The 15,142-nt window shown below is 42.1% G+C and overlaps 1 protein-coding gene across 4 annotated transcripts in view; it reads left to right on the top strand.

Annotated features, from left to right (window-relative positions):
- The first annotated feature begins 3,468 nt into the window (after window positions 1-3,468).
- Window positions 3,469-15,142, top strand: part of PRG4 (proteoglycan 4) — a 66,281-nt gene continuing 54,607 nt past the window's right edge. For 2 of the 4 annotated variants that reach the window (XM_061634016.1, XM_061634017.1), the window contains exon 1: window positions 3,469-3,576. In XM_061634016.1, the coding sequence (XP_061490000.1) occupies window positions 3,563-3,576 (14 nt within the window). In that variant the 5' untranslated portion in view covers window positions 3,469-3,562. Of the gene's footprint in view, window positions 3,577-8,445; window positions 8,489-15,142 lie in introns of those variants that run through there. The other 2 variants (XM_061634020.1, XM_061634015.1) reach the window with 1 other exon arrangement.

Below are 15,142 nucleotides of genomic sequence, written 5' to 3'. Positions count from 1 at the left end.
GTATTGCAGCCCAACTGTGAGCCCATGCTTGATTTCGAGGCCCCCCTGGCTGCCCAGAAGACCATGCTGTGGCCGCCTATTAGGATGCGCGTCTGCTCCGTCCCCGTCCAGCAGCCTGTCAAAATAATTATAACTTGTTAGGCTTCTGAATTCCCAGGCCCTCTAACAGGGGTGAATATAGCCCTTATAAACCTGAGTACCAGCGTCCAACAGCCTGCACCTTTGCCTGGGAAAACCCAAGACCTGCTGCCGTAGAAGCAGCTGTAAAAGCCCACTTTGTGAGCACCCAAAAGTGGTATTTTGTGAGGGGGTCCTCGCTTGCATTGGGGAATAAATATCCTTCTCCAGATCCCCCTGGCCAATGTACGGTCTGCCCCATACATCTCTGGTCCGTCTGAGACCTTCCCAATTGTATATGGGCACAACCCCCCCATCCACGGAGACATCTGATAGCTGGAGGGCACGTCGAGACAGGTCTCACTTGGATCCAGCCATCACCTTACCTATCCTAAAAGCTCCAAAAAAGCCCAGCATAAGGGCTACTGCCTGGAAAGTCTGGCTTCATAGCCGGAGGAGCATACTGTATTCCCACTGGCTCACCATACCCAATAAAATGTCCAGTGAGAAAGGGCGACGGGGATAGGGAAAAAACCACCAGCCTAGCTATGAAGGAAAGTCCCACCAGCTTACCTTGAAGTGCTTGGACTTACAGGCCCCTACTCCTGCCATCCACTGGGAATTTTAGCAGGTGACACAACGGAAAAGGCCATTCTGGCACATAGCCCTTGCCGGCCCAGAATTCCTGAATCGCCCCACCTGCACTGTGGTAGCTGGCGAGCGTGCTGGGGGCAATGGAATCTACGGAAAGTCCAGCGCGTAGTTCACAAGAATAGGCCATCTTTGTACAGCCCCTACAGCATTCCGATAGCTGGTGATCACATTAGGGCAATGGATAGGCTTATGGCCATCTCCGATTGGGGCAGATCCTCCCTACTCCCAGCTGTCAAGGGAATCCCCAGGTACATAGCCATACTATAAGCTGTGACCTCAGGTGCTAACATGCATCCCAAAATCTGCCATAACCCTGAACAGCCAATCACACAGATAGTGCCCCACTACTTCTGGGCCCACATGTCTCCTGATTGCTTCCTCCCAGAAGAATCTGAAGCACTCCATGTAAGAAATATAGCAGTCCATAGGCAATGTTCTGCCGCATAAATGCATAAGGCACCTCTGCCACAAGCGCGCACCAGGTTAAATGAAGTGTAGCGCATGGTACCTAGACTATCAGGTATGAACCACTTACAGCCGAACCCCTTCAATAAGACTGGTGGTGAATCAAGTGTAATTTGCATCTTTACACTCTGTTCCTGGCAAATTACTGCCATAACGAAAACAGATCAAAGATTGTAGGCCATGAAGGCCAGCCTGGAGTTGGAGGCCATGAAGGCCTGCTGGGAGTTGGAGTATGGGACTAGGAAACCAAAAGGAAAACACCATAACACAGACAAACCTTCCCTTAAACCGGGTAGCCAGCAAGCAAAGTTCATAGTACCTTGAGTCTAACCAGGGAGGGACACATGTCCTTGAGCAGCTTATGCTGGGGGCTTCTTCTTACCCCTTTGAAGGGCTCTTGTTTCCTATCTCACTGTTGCATATATCCTTCTGCAAAAGGGAAGGAAATCATTTATGAGTAAGCACACTTTACCAACTACTAGTTCATTGCAGCTAACCCAGTTCCCTTAAAGCAGAGACTTCAGGTAATTGTTATCAAAAATCCCAACAAAATCTGTCTACTTTCTAAGAGGGTTCTTAACGTATTGAGCCTTGTAATAATTTCAGTTTGAGCTACTGGGGATAGGAAGGAGAAAGAATTTAGTAGCATTTGCTCCTCTTCAGTGAAAGATAAATGACTCCTTTCGGTTCCCTGCCCGTTTGTGACACCAGGGGCCGTAAGTCGGGGGCTTTGGTAGAAGAACAGCAGTCCTCAATTTCAAGATCAATTAGATTTGTTGTCGGGATTTTGTCAATGTCAGTTTTTCCATCTCACCAATTGGAGCGTGAGATAATAACGCTTGAGTGGCGCAATGTTCACAAACATTCTAGATATAAATATACCCCTAGCATGTAGCACATCTCTATTGTCATAGAGTATCTTGGTTTTACACGGCTCATTAAAAATCACCACCAACCGGGCGGTGACATAGTTGTAAAATAAATATTCAATTTGGAATATGTCCTCACTGGTGATTGAAGCTGTGGTAATATCTTCAAGGACTGTTAAAGATGGGCCTTGCGCTCTTTTTGGGACAACAAACCTATAGGTCTGGGGAAATTCGATAGAACCAATTTATGTTTATCAAGTACCAGGCGCCACTTCCGTGTCTTCGGCGTTATTCTCAGTTCCGGTGGTTGAAGATCTTGTTGAGCCACCTCGTGTACTGAAAGGTTGGAGCCTGTAATGGGGAGCAGCGCAGGGGTTATGCTGTCCTCGCAGCGTATAATATTAATTTCCCCCTTGCTTTGTTGAGGCTCAATTTGTTTAGATTTGGCTGTATTCTTGATGGCCTTCTTGGTGGACAGCATCACATCCCGCTTTATGGCAGTGTCCAGAAGTTTAAACAACTTTCGAAAGAAGAATTTGTTAGTATTATGCCGAATTTTCGGATGTCTAATGTTTTTACTGTTCTTTAAATGGTTCCTCCGGTTCATTACAGTTTTCCTCTTGGGCAGTTTAGTACCCCTCAGAGATGGATTTTTAATTTGTCCAGGATGTGAGGGGATAGCAGGTGAAAGTGCCTCTGTATTCACATCCTCTTGCATTAGCCCAAATTTTATATGTACTTCCGCCAAAAAAGTTAGTAGTTCATTAGTTTCTGCTAAGAACATTTTGATATGCTCTATGTCTCTGACCATCATACAAGCCCACGGATCAATTAGAGATGCAGTTCCTTTATGTAAAGCAATTGGGTTCTTAAGTACCTCATTATGAACAGACGGATTAGTACTTGATTTAATGTCCCTCCAAGTAAGTTCCGGGGCTTTTGGGGGAACATTGGAACTCAGGCCAGTTTCTTCAACTGCTTCAGTTGGTCCCTCATTCATAGGCAAGTTGACTAAACCTTGCTGATCCATGCATTCTGCTCTAGCTATTTCTTGAGCCAGATTTAAGGAAACCGAAGTGTGACCTTCAGTTTGCAAGCCCCTGAGGTTATCCAATGACCAATCCAGTATTGGGAGTGGATGTTGGGAGTCTTCCCCAGCTTGCTCTTTATCTTCCTTTCTTTCATGCATTCTTTCAATACTCTCCTTAGGAGAATAGAAATGAGTGATTTTTGTCTGCTTAGAGCGTCCCTTCCCAATGGTTAGTTCAAGTGAGGGGACAATCCCCAAGGTCCTACAAACATTTCTAGTAAGCACCATATTTCAGCGCTGTCCCCTTAAGAGTTACTTCAGAGACTAAATTAAAAGCCGTTTCTGCAGCAAACAGCGTAAAATAAAAATAAGTAACCTCTCGTGGATATCCTGCAGCAGCAGCTTGAAGGGTTTACCGACGTTACCGATGTCCAAAGAAAAGTAAGAAAAATTATTCTATTAACTTCCTTAGTGCAGCTTTGAGCATTATTAAGAGTGAAGAAAGCAGTCATCAGCAGGCATTAGCTAGCATAATGAGAGTAAACTCCCAAGGCCAGCAGATGCCTCAAATGAGCATAAAGATATCTCGGGAGTCTCCGGCAGAGATAAAAAAAGATAAAAAATAAATGCTTGGCCTAGAATAATGCTTTACGAGATGGAATGCAGAGCTCCAAACTAAGCGTTCTTCTGGGTCGCCATCTTGCCCCCATCATAAAAACAGACCTTAAAATACATTAAAACAAAACAACTTCAAAAACACTTTTTAAAAAAGCTTTAAAAACATCTTTTAAAAAGGGTTAAAAAACATATTGTTTAAAATAAAAAATATATATTAAAAGCAATTCCAACACAGACACAGACTGGGATAGGTCTCAACTTAAAAGGCTTGTTGAAAGAGAAAAGTGTTCAAAAGGCACCAAAAAGATAACAGAGATGGTGCCTGCCTAATATTTCAGGGGAGGGAATTCCACAGGGTAGGTGCCACCACACTAAAGGTCTGTTTCCTATGTTGTGCAGAATGGACCTCCATTCTGGAGCGCAGAGCACAGTGATCAACTGGGTATATAAGGGATAAGACAGTCTTTCAGGTATCCTGGTCCCAAGCCGTATAGGGCTTTGTACACCAAAACTAGAACCTTGAACTTGGCCCGGTAGCAAATGGGCAGCCAGTGCAATTCTTTCAGCAGCGGGGTGACATGTTGGTGATACCCTGCCCCAGTGAACAGTCCCGCCGCCGCATTTTTCACAAGCTGCCAGGTACTGAAGCCGCTGCCGCCATCTTAGTTGATGGCAGAGATGTGTGCGCGTAGCATGCACGTGTGCCATAAACAAAGATGGCGACGGAGGCTTCATTCCACTTAGGGAAACTGCGGCCGCCATCTTCATTAAGGGCAATGGTAAAGACTAGACAGGTAGGGGGGCCGTGGGAGGGCATGCGGGGGGCCGCACACACACACACACACACACCCCAACTGGGGGGCCAGGGCAAGCTGATGCCCAAGGGCCCCCGCATGCCTGGAGCCAGCCCTGGTCAATGGTATCAAAAGCCGCTGAGAGATCAAGTAAGAGTAACAGGGTTGCACTCCCCCTGTCCTTCTCCCAATAAAGGTCATCCATCAGGGCAACCAAGGCCGATTCAGTCCCATAACCAGGCCTGAACCCAGACTGGGATGGATCAAGATAATCTGTTTCATCCAAGTATACTTGCAACTGCTGTGCCACAACCCTCTCAATCACCTTCCCTAAAAAGGGGGTATTTGCAACAGGTTGGTAGTTGCCACAAACCAATGGGTCCAGGGTGGGCTTTTTCAGGAGCGGTTGGATCACTGCCTATTTCAAGGCGGCTGGGAGCACTCCCTCCAGCAATGATGCGTTGACCACACCCTGGAGCCACTCGGTCAAACCCCCTCAGCAAGCTTTAATAAGCCAAGAAGGGCAAGGGTCGGGAGGACATGTTGTTGGCCACATCATCGCAAGCACCTTGTCTACGTCATCAGGCCGCATCAACTGAAACCGTTCCCACGAAGTTGCAGCAGACTTTGCACTGGACACCTTATTGGGGACCACAGTAGATGTAGATGGGGCATCAAGAGTGCTACGGAGGTGAGCAACTTTACCCTCAAAGTGCCTTGCAAACAATTCACAATGGGCCTCCAAAGGGTCTAAAACTCCATTTTCTGGAGTTGATGTCAACAGACCCCTGACAATACGGAAAAAGCTCCACTGGACGGCTACATGAGGATGCGATGGAGGCAGAGAAGTGGGCCTTCTTTGCTGCCCTCACCACCACACAGTAGACATGGTTATGATGTTTTACGCGTGCCCAATCAGCCTCACAGCACGTCTTTCACCACTTGCGCTCTAGCTGTCATCCAGCCTGTTTCATTGCCCTTAGCTCACTGGTGTACCAAGGTGCAAACCGGGCTCCACAATGTCGGAGAGGGCGCTCAGGGGCAACCATGTTGAGAGCCTGATGCGTCTCACTGTTCCACAGCGTGACAATGTCTTCAACAGGGTCATCTGCTGTATCTACTGGAACTCCCCCAAGGTATTCAGGAATCCTGTGGATTCCATTAGGCTCCAGGAGTGGACCATCTTAATCTGTCCACCACCCCTGCATGGAAGGATCGGAACCATAAGTCTAAACTTCACCAGGAAGTGGTCTGACCATGACAATGGGGTGACATCCACAACCCCCCATCTCGAGACCACCCCTTCCTCCATCTGGAGCAAAAACCAAGTTGCCACTGACAACTTGAGACAACCTATGGTCATCATGGAGGCCATGAAGTCCCGAGCCAGAACACTAAAGGCAGCCTCCACATGGACATTGAAATCACCCAACACTATCGTTGTGGGCTCCTCCAACACCACAGCCCAGACGGCCTCCGCCAGCTCAGTCAGAGAAGCTGCCGGGCAGCAGGATGGACAGTACACCAGTAGCAACCCTAGTTTACTGTCTCCTCAGCCCCACACCAGGTGCAGGCTCTCACAGCCAGCTCCAAGACAGAGTGGTTTCCTGGTGACAGAGATGGAAGTTCTGTAGACCACAGCAACTCTTCCTCCCAGTCCTTGCAGCCTGTGCTGGAGTTGCACCGAGTTTCCAGGTGGGCAAAGTTGGGTCAGATCAACTCCTCCCAGCTCACCCACCCAGGTCTTGGTAACGCACACCAAATCGGCACCTTCATCCACAATCAAATCATGGATGAGAGTGGTCTTATTGTGTACCAATCTGGCGTTAAACAACAACACACACAGGCCAGTGGGCACAGCAGATGAGCAACAAGGAACCCATCCATGGGAGGAGTGGCAGCAAGGAACAAGGTGCAGATAGCCTTGCCCTAATCCTCTATGGCATTTCACCACCTCCCCATGGCTATATTTCCCTCTACCCGTCATCACTGAAATTGTTTCTCAGTACTAATTGCTGTAGAAATGTGGGGAACTGCATTTAAGACTGGAAAAATGAGAAACTGAGAGAACGGAAATTAACAGACCTTTCCATCCCTAGTTGGTGTAGCATTCGTTAGGAATTAAGTCCCTCATTCAAATTTCACCTCAGATATGAAGTTTCTGGCTAAACTAAGGAAACGTCAACCCAGGAGTGTAGTGATGGGGGGCAAATGAGGGCATTGCCCCCCAAAATGTATTCTGCCTCCCCAAATGAAATTTTCCTTCAGTCCCCAAATTTCTAGCATTGCAGTAACTTCACTTGAGCTTTTAGAAATACAGTTTAGGCATCCAAAGAGAGGGGTACGGCAAAGTTACCAAGGAAATACAAAGACAGTGTTGTATTCTGTTAATAAGTTTGAGTTTAGGAAGTTTGTTTTGAGCAGGGCCCAGTAGTTGAGGGGAGGCGCTGGAAGGAGAGGAAAAGGGGGCAAGAGGGATTAGGCCAAGAATGTGACTGGGTGTGATCAATAAAGTTCTCCTTGATAATCCACAGTATCTTTGTCTCGTGGATAAAAGGGGGTAGATTCCAAACACAGCAAATATAAGAGTTAAAAGTGTAAATGAAGTGAACACAAATCTTGATGGATGAGGGAGGGAGTTTGCAAACCTAAGGGTTGCATTTGGAGGAAGGCAAGCCGGGAAGGACAGTATTGTGATGCACTGCAGAGCATCTTTCCCATTGTTGCCAATTTAATAATTTTCCCACTAAAATCTAGTGTTTTTAGGAGCATTTCTGGTGGCAAATTTTACTGTCTAGTGGAAAATCTAGTGGATGTCAAGCATTTTATGGTCAGAATCTGGCAGTTTTTATAAATACTTCAATTTAATTCTCCCCCCTCTGCTATTATATTATATATTTCATGAAACTGTCTAGCCAAAATCTAGACTTTAAAAAAAAACAACACTTTTGGATATATTCTTGTATTTTTCATTGTTTGCATTTCTGTTCCTATTTACAGTCTCCAAAGTGCTACTTGACTATTGTTTCATTTTTGCTGTAAGCCATGGCTAGTTGGCTATCCCTTTGATTGAAAGGATACCAGAGTAATTTACCCAAAACAGCACAATGAGCCAGTTGACAAAGAGAATGATTTTTAGTCAAGTCTCCAGATCCTGTGGTGTGCTTATTTTTTAAAGGTATAAAGACAAGGAGGTTCTTGTCAATTGGCTTACTAAGAAGGAAAATGTGCAGGCAATATTCTACCCAATCAAAGTGCGATGCAGCCTGAGCACCACCAAATGCGACATGAAGATTAGGAACTACAAGCCTTAGAAATAAATGGCCTGAGCATGCACAGACTGCACCTGCCTCTCCAATGAGGAATCTCTTTGTATTTAAATAAGGTGATTCCACAATGTGTATCCTTTGTATAAACAGTACTTCTTATAATCATCACAGGAAGATCTTGCTGGATCAGGCAAAGGCCCATCTAGTCCAGCATTCTGTTCTCAAAGCAGCCAACCAAACACACATACACAGCATTCTTTAAATCTAAAAAGACCAGAAATGTAAAACCTCCACATTTCTCTCAGATCTAAAAGACACACGCATGTTTATATCCACAGTTCCAAACTTAAAAACAACACACCCTTGGTTGCTAGTACTTTTAAATTCTATTATTCACCTTGTTAAGCAATTTCTTGTAATAGCGTTTCACAATAACACAAAAATGTTATCAAACACTGGGTCTAGTGAGTCAAGGTCAGATTCTGGTGGATTTGGAGCGTGGGTCTGATGGGGAAAAAAATCTTATTGATAACAGTGATATCCCCCTCCCCTGTAGCAGCCTCTGTAAATGGTGGGTGCCATTAGTGCATCTGGTGGGTGTGCCTAGGCTTTGGGGCACAAACAGTGCAGCAGCCTAGCCTACTCCAGAGCAGAACATGAGAAGAAGCAGAGGTAAGTGAGCTTGCTCTCCAAAGCCCAGGAAGCCTAATGAGACCTTATTAACTAATATTGTGTGTGCGTGCGATAGAGTTAACAGGTCAGAAGCATCCCAAACCCTAAGATTTCAGGGGTGGGCCCTAGTGATGTTATTAAGCATGATATATTAAGGGTCAACCACAGTTGCTTGGAGCATACGATTCAAACAAAAACGTTTCTCTGATTGGAAATCAAGATAGAAATCTTAGCAAAAAATGGAGCCTTGGTAGGGAACATTTAATCTAGCCTACTTGCTAATATCCAGAAGGATTTAAGTGCCTTCAGGCCAGGCCAGTCACCAGAAGACCATTGCAGGAAGAAAGGAGTCTAGTGTTGTGGAGATGTTAGATGGGAGCACTTAGGTAGAAAGATGGATGCTCAAAGAGGAGTTAAGATGCACATATGAAGCACCAAATAAAATATAAACATTTAATGCACATATATAGTCAAATCAACATAAAATCACTGCTAGAATTCTGCATGTGGTATTGAATCAATATCCAAATCAGATAAAATACAAAAAACATTATATAAAAGCCATAAAATTCTGCAGCTGTAATAAATCAATGCTAATGCAAGATGAGATACAAAAACAAAGTACAGCCAGACACATTTTGACAAAGAGCCTTCTAACTTATTAGGCATACACTATAAAGGGCAAAAGATAAAAAATACGTTGAGATGTTAATTACCAATACTGAGTGTCTCTGGCTTTTTTAAGAAACCAAACAGCTGATTGTTGGAAGAGGATACCATAAACCCACTTACCTTTATACATTACGCTCATTGATAAGGGCTGATACATTGGCAGTTCAAAATGTTAAAATCTCTGCATAAAAAATAATTTAAAATTAGAATTTAAGAAAATGCAATAATAATAATAATAATTAATAAAGCAAAGATTTCAGCATTGGTACATACCATTTTCTCCTGTTGGTATATTTTTAAAAATAGTGACAAGGATTTTTACTAACATTATGCATCCATCCCACTATGGTTTCAGTGCCTTACCAGCCAAGTTATTATAGTCATTACTAGGCCTAAATATGCAGCACAGTTGTGAAATTTACCCCTCCAGCCACTAGGCACATGTCATGCCTCAGCTGGAGTTGCTCAACAATTTAAATTAACCCTTGATAATCCACCAGAGGCACTTCACCATAAAGAAGTTAATAGCATGACAATTAATAACACCTATGATCTAATTAAATATCTTAAGAAAAACAATTCAATGTACATACAAATCACAAAAATGAAACCTCATACTCTACAAAGAACAGATAAAATAATAACCAAAAACAATTATTGCAGCACAGGGGTCCAGTTCAAGCATTTAGTCCATTTGGCACCATTGTCTTCAAAGAAAATATCCAGAAAAATTCCCTTCTTTTCAGTCTTGCTTCAAGTTGTCTTCCTTCTCCTGTAACTTTCTCAAGGATCCAAAATCTTACATTCTTTTCAGTATGTCCACAACTTATATAATTTTTTACCATAAGGGCATGTAATCTATTTTTAATACAACTCTTTTTTCCACTAATTCTCATTTTGATTTTTCTAGTTGTCATTCCTACGTATATAAGATTACAAGGGCATTGTATAGCATATACAACCCCCTTGGTGTTCACTTGTAAAATCCTCTGAGGACATGCCTCTTATTATCCACCTGATTGGTAAACTCTTTAACACAATTAATACAGGTACCACATTGATTACAAAGGAAGTTCCCAGTGACTTTATTTGATGTAATAATTGCACACATTTTTATCCATCCTTTTTTTCATGTCACTATGGACTAAAAGATCTTTCAAGTTAAAAGCACATTTAAATAGAAATAAGGGTTTCTCTTTGCATCTAGGAATGTCAGACAGTAAATCCCAATATTTCAGTATAATTTGTTGGATTTGTCCATTGTACCCATCAAACGTTAAAGGTATTACCATCCTGGTTTCAATCCTATTGTTTTCCTTAGATTTCAACAGCTCCTTCCTTTCTATCTTCCTAGGTTTATATCTTGCTTGTTTCAGGATCTTTTTGGGATATCCCCTTTCTTGCAATTGCTTCATTACTATACTAGCTTGTTTTTCAATGTCTACCAAAGTACTGCAATTTCTTCATAGCCTTAGCATTTGTGAATATGGCAAATTTATTTTGATATATTCAGGGCAGAAACTATCAAACATCAAAAAGGAGTTTGCATCAGTTGGTTTCCTGAATGTATCTGTATATATTGATGTTTTGTTTTTTTATAACTGTTATATCCAGGAAATTTATCCTTGATGCATCATAGTTCAAGTCAAATTTAATGGAATGATGCTTATTGTTTATTTAATCTTTAAATTTCAAAAGGTTTTCCACTGATCCCTCCCAAATTTAAAAAAATCATCCAAATATCTTTCATATGTGCTTATATACTTCAAGAACTCATTATTCACATTCAAGATATATATTTGCCCAAACCAATCCAATCCATAAATAGGTTTGCCACTTTAGGGGCAAATTTACAACCCATAGCCGTTCCAGATACTTGCCAGTAGTATTGAGTTTGAAATAAAAATAATTTTTTCTTTAATGCCACTTCTGCTAAAGAGCAGATAAAACGAGTTGGTGGACTTCTACAATTCTCCCTCCTATTTAGAGTTGATTTAATTACTTCCATAGCTTGTTCCTGGGTATATATAGTGCTGCTACATCCATTGTGACAAGCAAAGTATCCTCCTTCTCCAAGCTGACTGTTTCCAAATATTTTAAAAAATCACCTGTGTCTTTTGTATAAGATTGTATTTGTGGAATGGTTTCAAAACATGGTCCACATATCCAGACATAGGTTCCAGATTTGATCCACATCCTGATATTTTAGGTCTACCTGGCACTGGGACTATCCTTGTATGTATCTTTAGTAGAAGGTAGAATACTGGTACTCTGCCTTCTGCTTCTAATAAAAAGCCATGAGGTTTTTTTTGTCAGTGTAGCCTTCCAATAGGCCCTCATCGACAAGACACTTTGTTGAAAAGCATTTGGCTGCACTTTGCTTTTGTATCTCATCTTGCGTTAGCACTGATTTATTACAGCTGCAGAATTTTATGGCTTTTATATACTATGTTTGGATTTTACCTTACATGGACATTGATTCAATATCACATGCAGAATTCTAGTAGTGAGTTTGTTGATTTAACTATATATGTGCATTAAATGTTTATATTGTATTTGGTGTTTCATATGTGCATTTAACTCATCTTTGAGCATTGTATGTTTTCTGGGCCTGGCAACCAAGAGGTCTTCTGTATCTTCAAAAGTTGGGTAGGGGGAAGGGAGAATTCCACCTTGTGGTTTTTTCCAATACAGTGTTGCAACAACACCTGCACTTGGCTGACTTTCTCTTCTCCTAACGATACAGGATCAGTCTCAGGCCCTGAGCCTGGCAACCCTAGTTCAGACTCACATGTTCAGACAATGGTTCAGATAAATGAGTGTCAATGTTCTGCTAGGGTCCTAAATTAACAATCATTAATTTGGAGAATTTTCCATTCCTGCACTATATTATGCCTCCCACTTCTTCTAGTTCTGCATTCTATTCAGTGAAGAGTTCAGAAATGCGCTTCAAATCTCTTGGAAGTTAGACTTTTTATGTAGTTTATAGGCCACCCCTTAAGAACAACCTAGCCAATGTCTTTTCCTTCCTAGACTTTTTTTTAAAAGGGAGGTGGATGTACGTTTGATGCACATATGTCCCCTACAATCCACCTAACAAGGCGTTCAGTCCATCTGCAGTAGCAAATGATATCATCATAGGATTTCATGTACCATCTCCTTTTTAAAAGGAGCAATTTGTTTTAGCTTGCTGTCACTGAGATGGGAGAATAGGAAGCTCTCATTATCCGTGCCCCTTTTCCTTCAAGTATTTACAGTAGAGATGGGGGACCTGTGGCCCTTCATTGGACTCCAGATTCCATCACCCCCAGCCAGCATGGCCAGGGAGGATGGGAGTTGTAGTTTAGCAACATCTGGAGGACCACAGGTTCACCATCCCTAATTTCCAGGAGGCCTATTGCTATCACAATGGAGGATTGCCCTGGACAGTTGCAAAACCCATTTGTATCAAGAGCAGCATGCTGTGTAAGCCAATATTAACCCTTCCATATTTCCAATATATTATTTTATAATCTACACATATGCACAGTCTTGCACACATACCACAAATTTTCTAGCCACATGTAGATCTATACAGGAAATGAATGGGGCTGCTGCTGCTGCTTTGCTGCTGCTAGGAAGCCATTACTTCCAGGATATTTTTACCCTGAATAAAAAGGAACACTTCTTCCAGTTCTTAGTAGGAAAATGAGGATTTGTTCGTTGTGAGAAGCCACTGGATACTTAAACAGCAAACAAACTTTGGGTGCCCTCTTTTCTGCTGTCTCTACAAGACTATACTAGCAATAATGACTGTGCTTTATGTATGTTTACTTTGTTCATTTCTGACTGCTTAGTTTGTCAATCCAGATTATTTTGTGCTTCCATTTTCCCTACAGTGAAGTAGCTGAGACATCCTATCATGTGCTCAGATGGTTACTGTGGGGTGACAGCCACCTACTTGGATGCAAACGTTAAAACTGAGAGTTACACTCAAATAGAATGGACTATAGAATATTGAATCAAAATGTTTAAGGTTGTTTCTAGACATGGGGGAGGGGGGAATTATTATCCTTTCCTCATTCACTTCTGCGAAGAATCTAAACAATGTCACTGCCAAATAGATATATTCCAGTCTTCTTTGTGTTGTCCTCAGTTATTTTACCCCAGACATGATTTGTGGCATTTCCCCCCCCCCCAATAAAGTGCAACTGCTTCCCCAGCTTGTCCAGTGTAAAAAAAAGTGCTATTGAGACTTTTATTGTGCCTTTAATTAAAAGCTACCTGTTTGCAGCTTCTGGCCCTTTTTATTTCTTCCAGTTCAGTGTCACTGGAGGTTGGTGATAGATTGTTCCTTAATTGCTTCTTAACAGGGTGCTTCTGTTTCCTGTGGTCTTTATTGCTTTTTTCTTTTCACTATAGCAAAAAAGCTTTTTGCAGGCCTAAAAGAGCCTTTCCCTTCAGCCTGTCAGTCACCCAGCAGAGTAAGAGTTTGCTCCCATGCTTTGCCGTCATTCTGCCATGATTGTACAGATTATTTTCCTGATTGCCATTCATGTACAGATTATTTTCTGCACGTGTGCAGATTACCTTGAGTATGCAAATTCTAATTCCCTCTTAATAAGAGAGGATACAGTTGTTCCAGTGGTGATATGCCTGCCCTGTATATGTATTAACATAATAAAATTCTTTGAGCATAAGAACATAAGGTCAGATCTGTTAGATCAGACCAAAGACATATCTAGTCTAGCATCAGTGCAATACCTCAGTGACTGGTATTCAAAGGCATGGTGCTTCTGATCTTAGAAGTAGTATGCAGCCATCATGACTCTTAGCCATTGATGACTCTTAGCCATTGATGAACTTACCATCTATTAATGTGACTAATACCCTTTGAAAGATCATCTAGGGTTGTAGTCAGTGTAGCACTAAGTCACTGGTTCCATCAGTGCAAGACTTTCTCTGTGCGCAACAGAATGTCCTCTACCTCTGCCCACCCTCAGCCACCCCTCAGATTTATCCTTGGGGTTCGTCAACCCTCCAGAGCAGATTTGGAGATGGTGCAGGCAGTGGCATCATGAGGGGTGTGTGGACCGCACCAGGTGACACCATCAGAGGGGGGTGATTCTCAACTTTAATTTTTTAAAAAAATTAAGTTTCTAGGTGGTCCGGTTCTCAAAATATACATAAAAACGTCAGCCGCCCCGTTAAATCTTTTTTTAAACTACTATATAGCACTTTGTAGCTTTAACCCCACCCATTCAGGATTGCAGCCAATCAGTGAAGTGTTTGTTTGACCTGTGGCAGTGTCTAGTAAACCTCATTGCAAGGCCAGAAAATGGTGGTTTACCCCTGTTTATCTGAACATCTCATAAATTGGGTAAGTATATACATTTCAGTTTTTTCCCCTCTTGTGTGTAGGAATCAGATCCTGGGCAGTGTTTTGCAAACCTTCCCAATACTTGCTTTTGTGGGGGTAAAAACATTGCTAATCCCATATCTCCAGAGTAAATCCCATTGAATTCAATAGGATAAGAAATAAAGCCATTTAAAATCCAATAACCATAAAGCAAGAATAAACAGTTGGAAAACAGCCTAAAGAGGCATGATTCTGACTTTTGGGTTGGGTGAATGAAGTTTATTTATTTATTATTTGGTTTATATCCCGCCCTTCCTCCCAGTAGGAGCCCAGGGCGGCAAACAAAAGCACTAAAAGCACTTTAAAACATCATAAAAACAGACTTTAAAATATATTAAAACATCTTTGAAAATATTTTTAAAAGCTTAAAAAAAACATTTTTTTAAAAAAAAGAAAAGGCTTAAAAACATATTAAAAAGCAATTTCAACACAGACTCAGACTTGGATAAGGTCTCAACTTAAAAGAACAAGTTGAAAGAACAAGTTCCTTATCAGTTGAGGCTGTAGTTCTCTGCACACTTCCCATTGAATACATTGGGACTTGCTTCTGAGTAAACAAACATCGGATTGCACTATAAATATAT

This window comes from Rhineura floridana, chromosome 6 (genome assembly GCF_030035675.1).
Source record: "Rhineura floridana isolate rRhiFlo1 chromosome 6, rRhiFlo1.hap2, whole genome shotgun sequence".
NCBI classification, from domain to species: Eukaryota; Metazoa; Chordata; class Lepidosauria; order Squamata; family Rhineuridae; genus Rhineura; species Rhineura floridana.
Note: the sequence above shows the minus strand (reverse complement) of the source record. Positions and strands in the feature narration are given on the sequence as shown.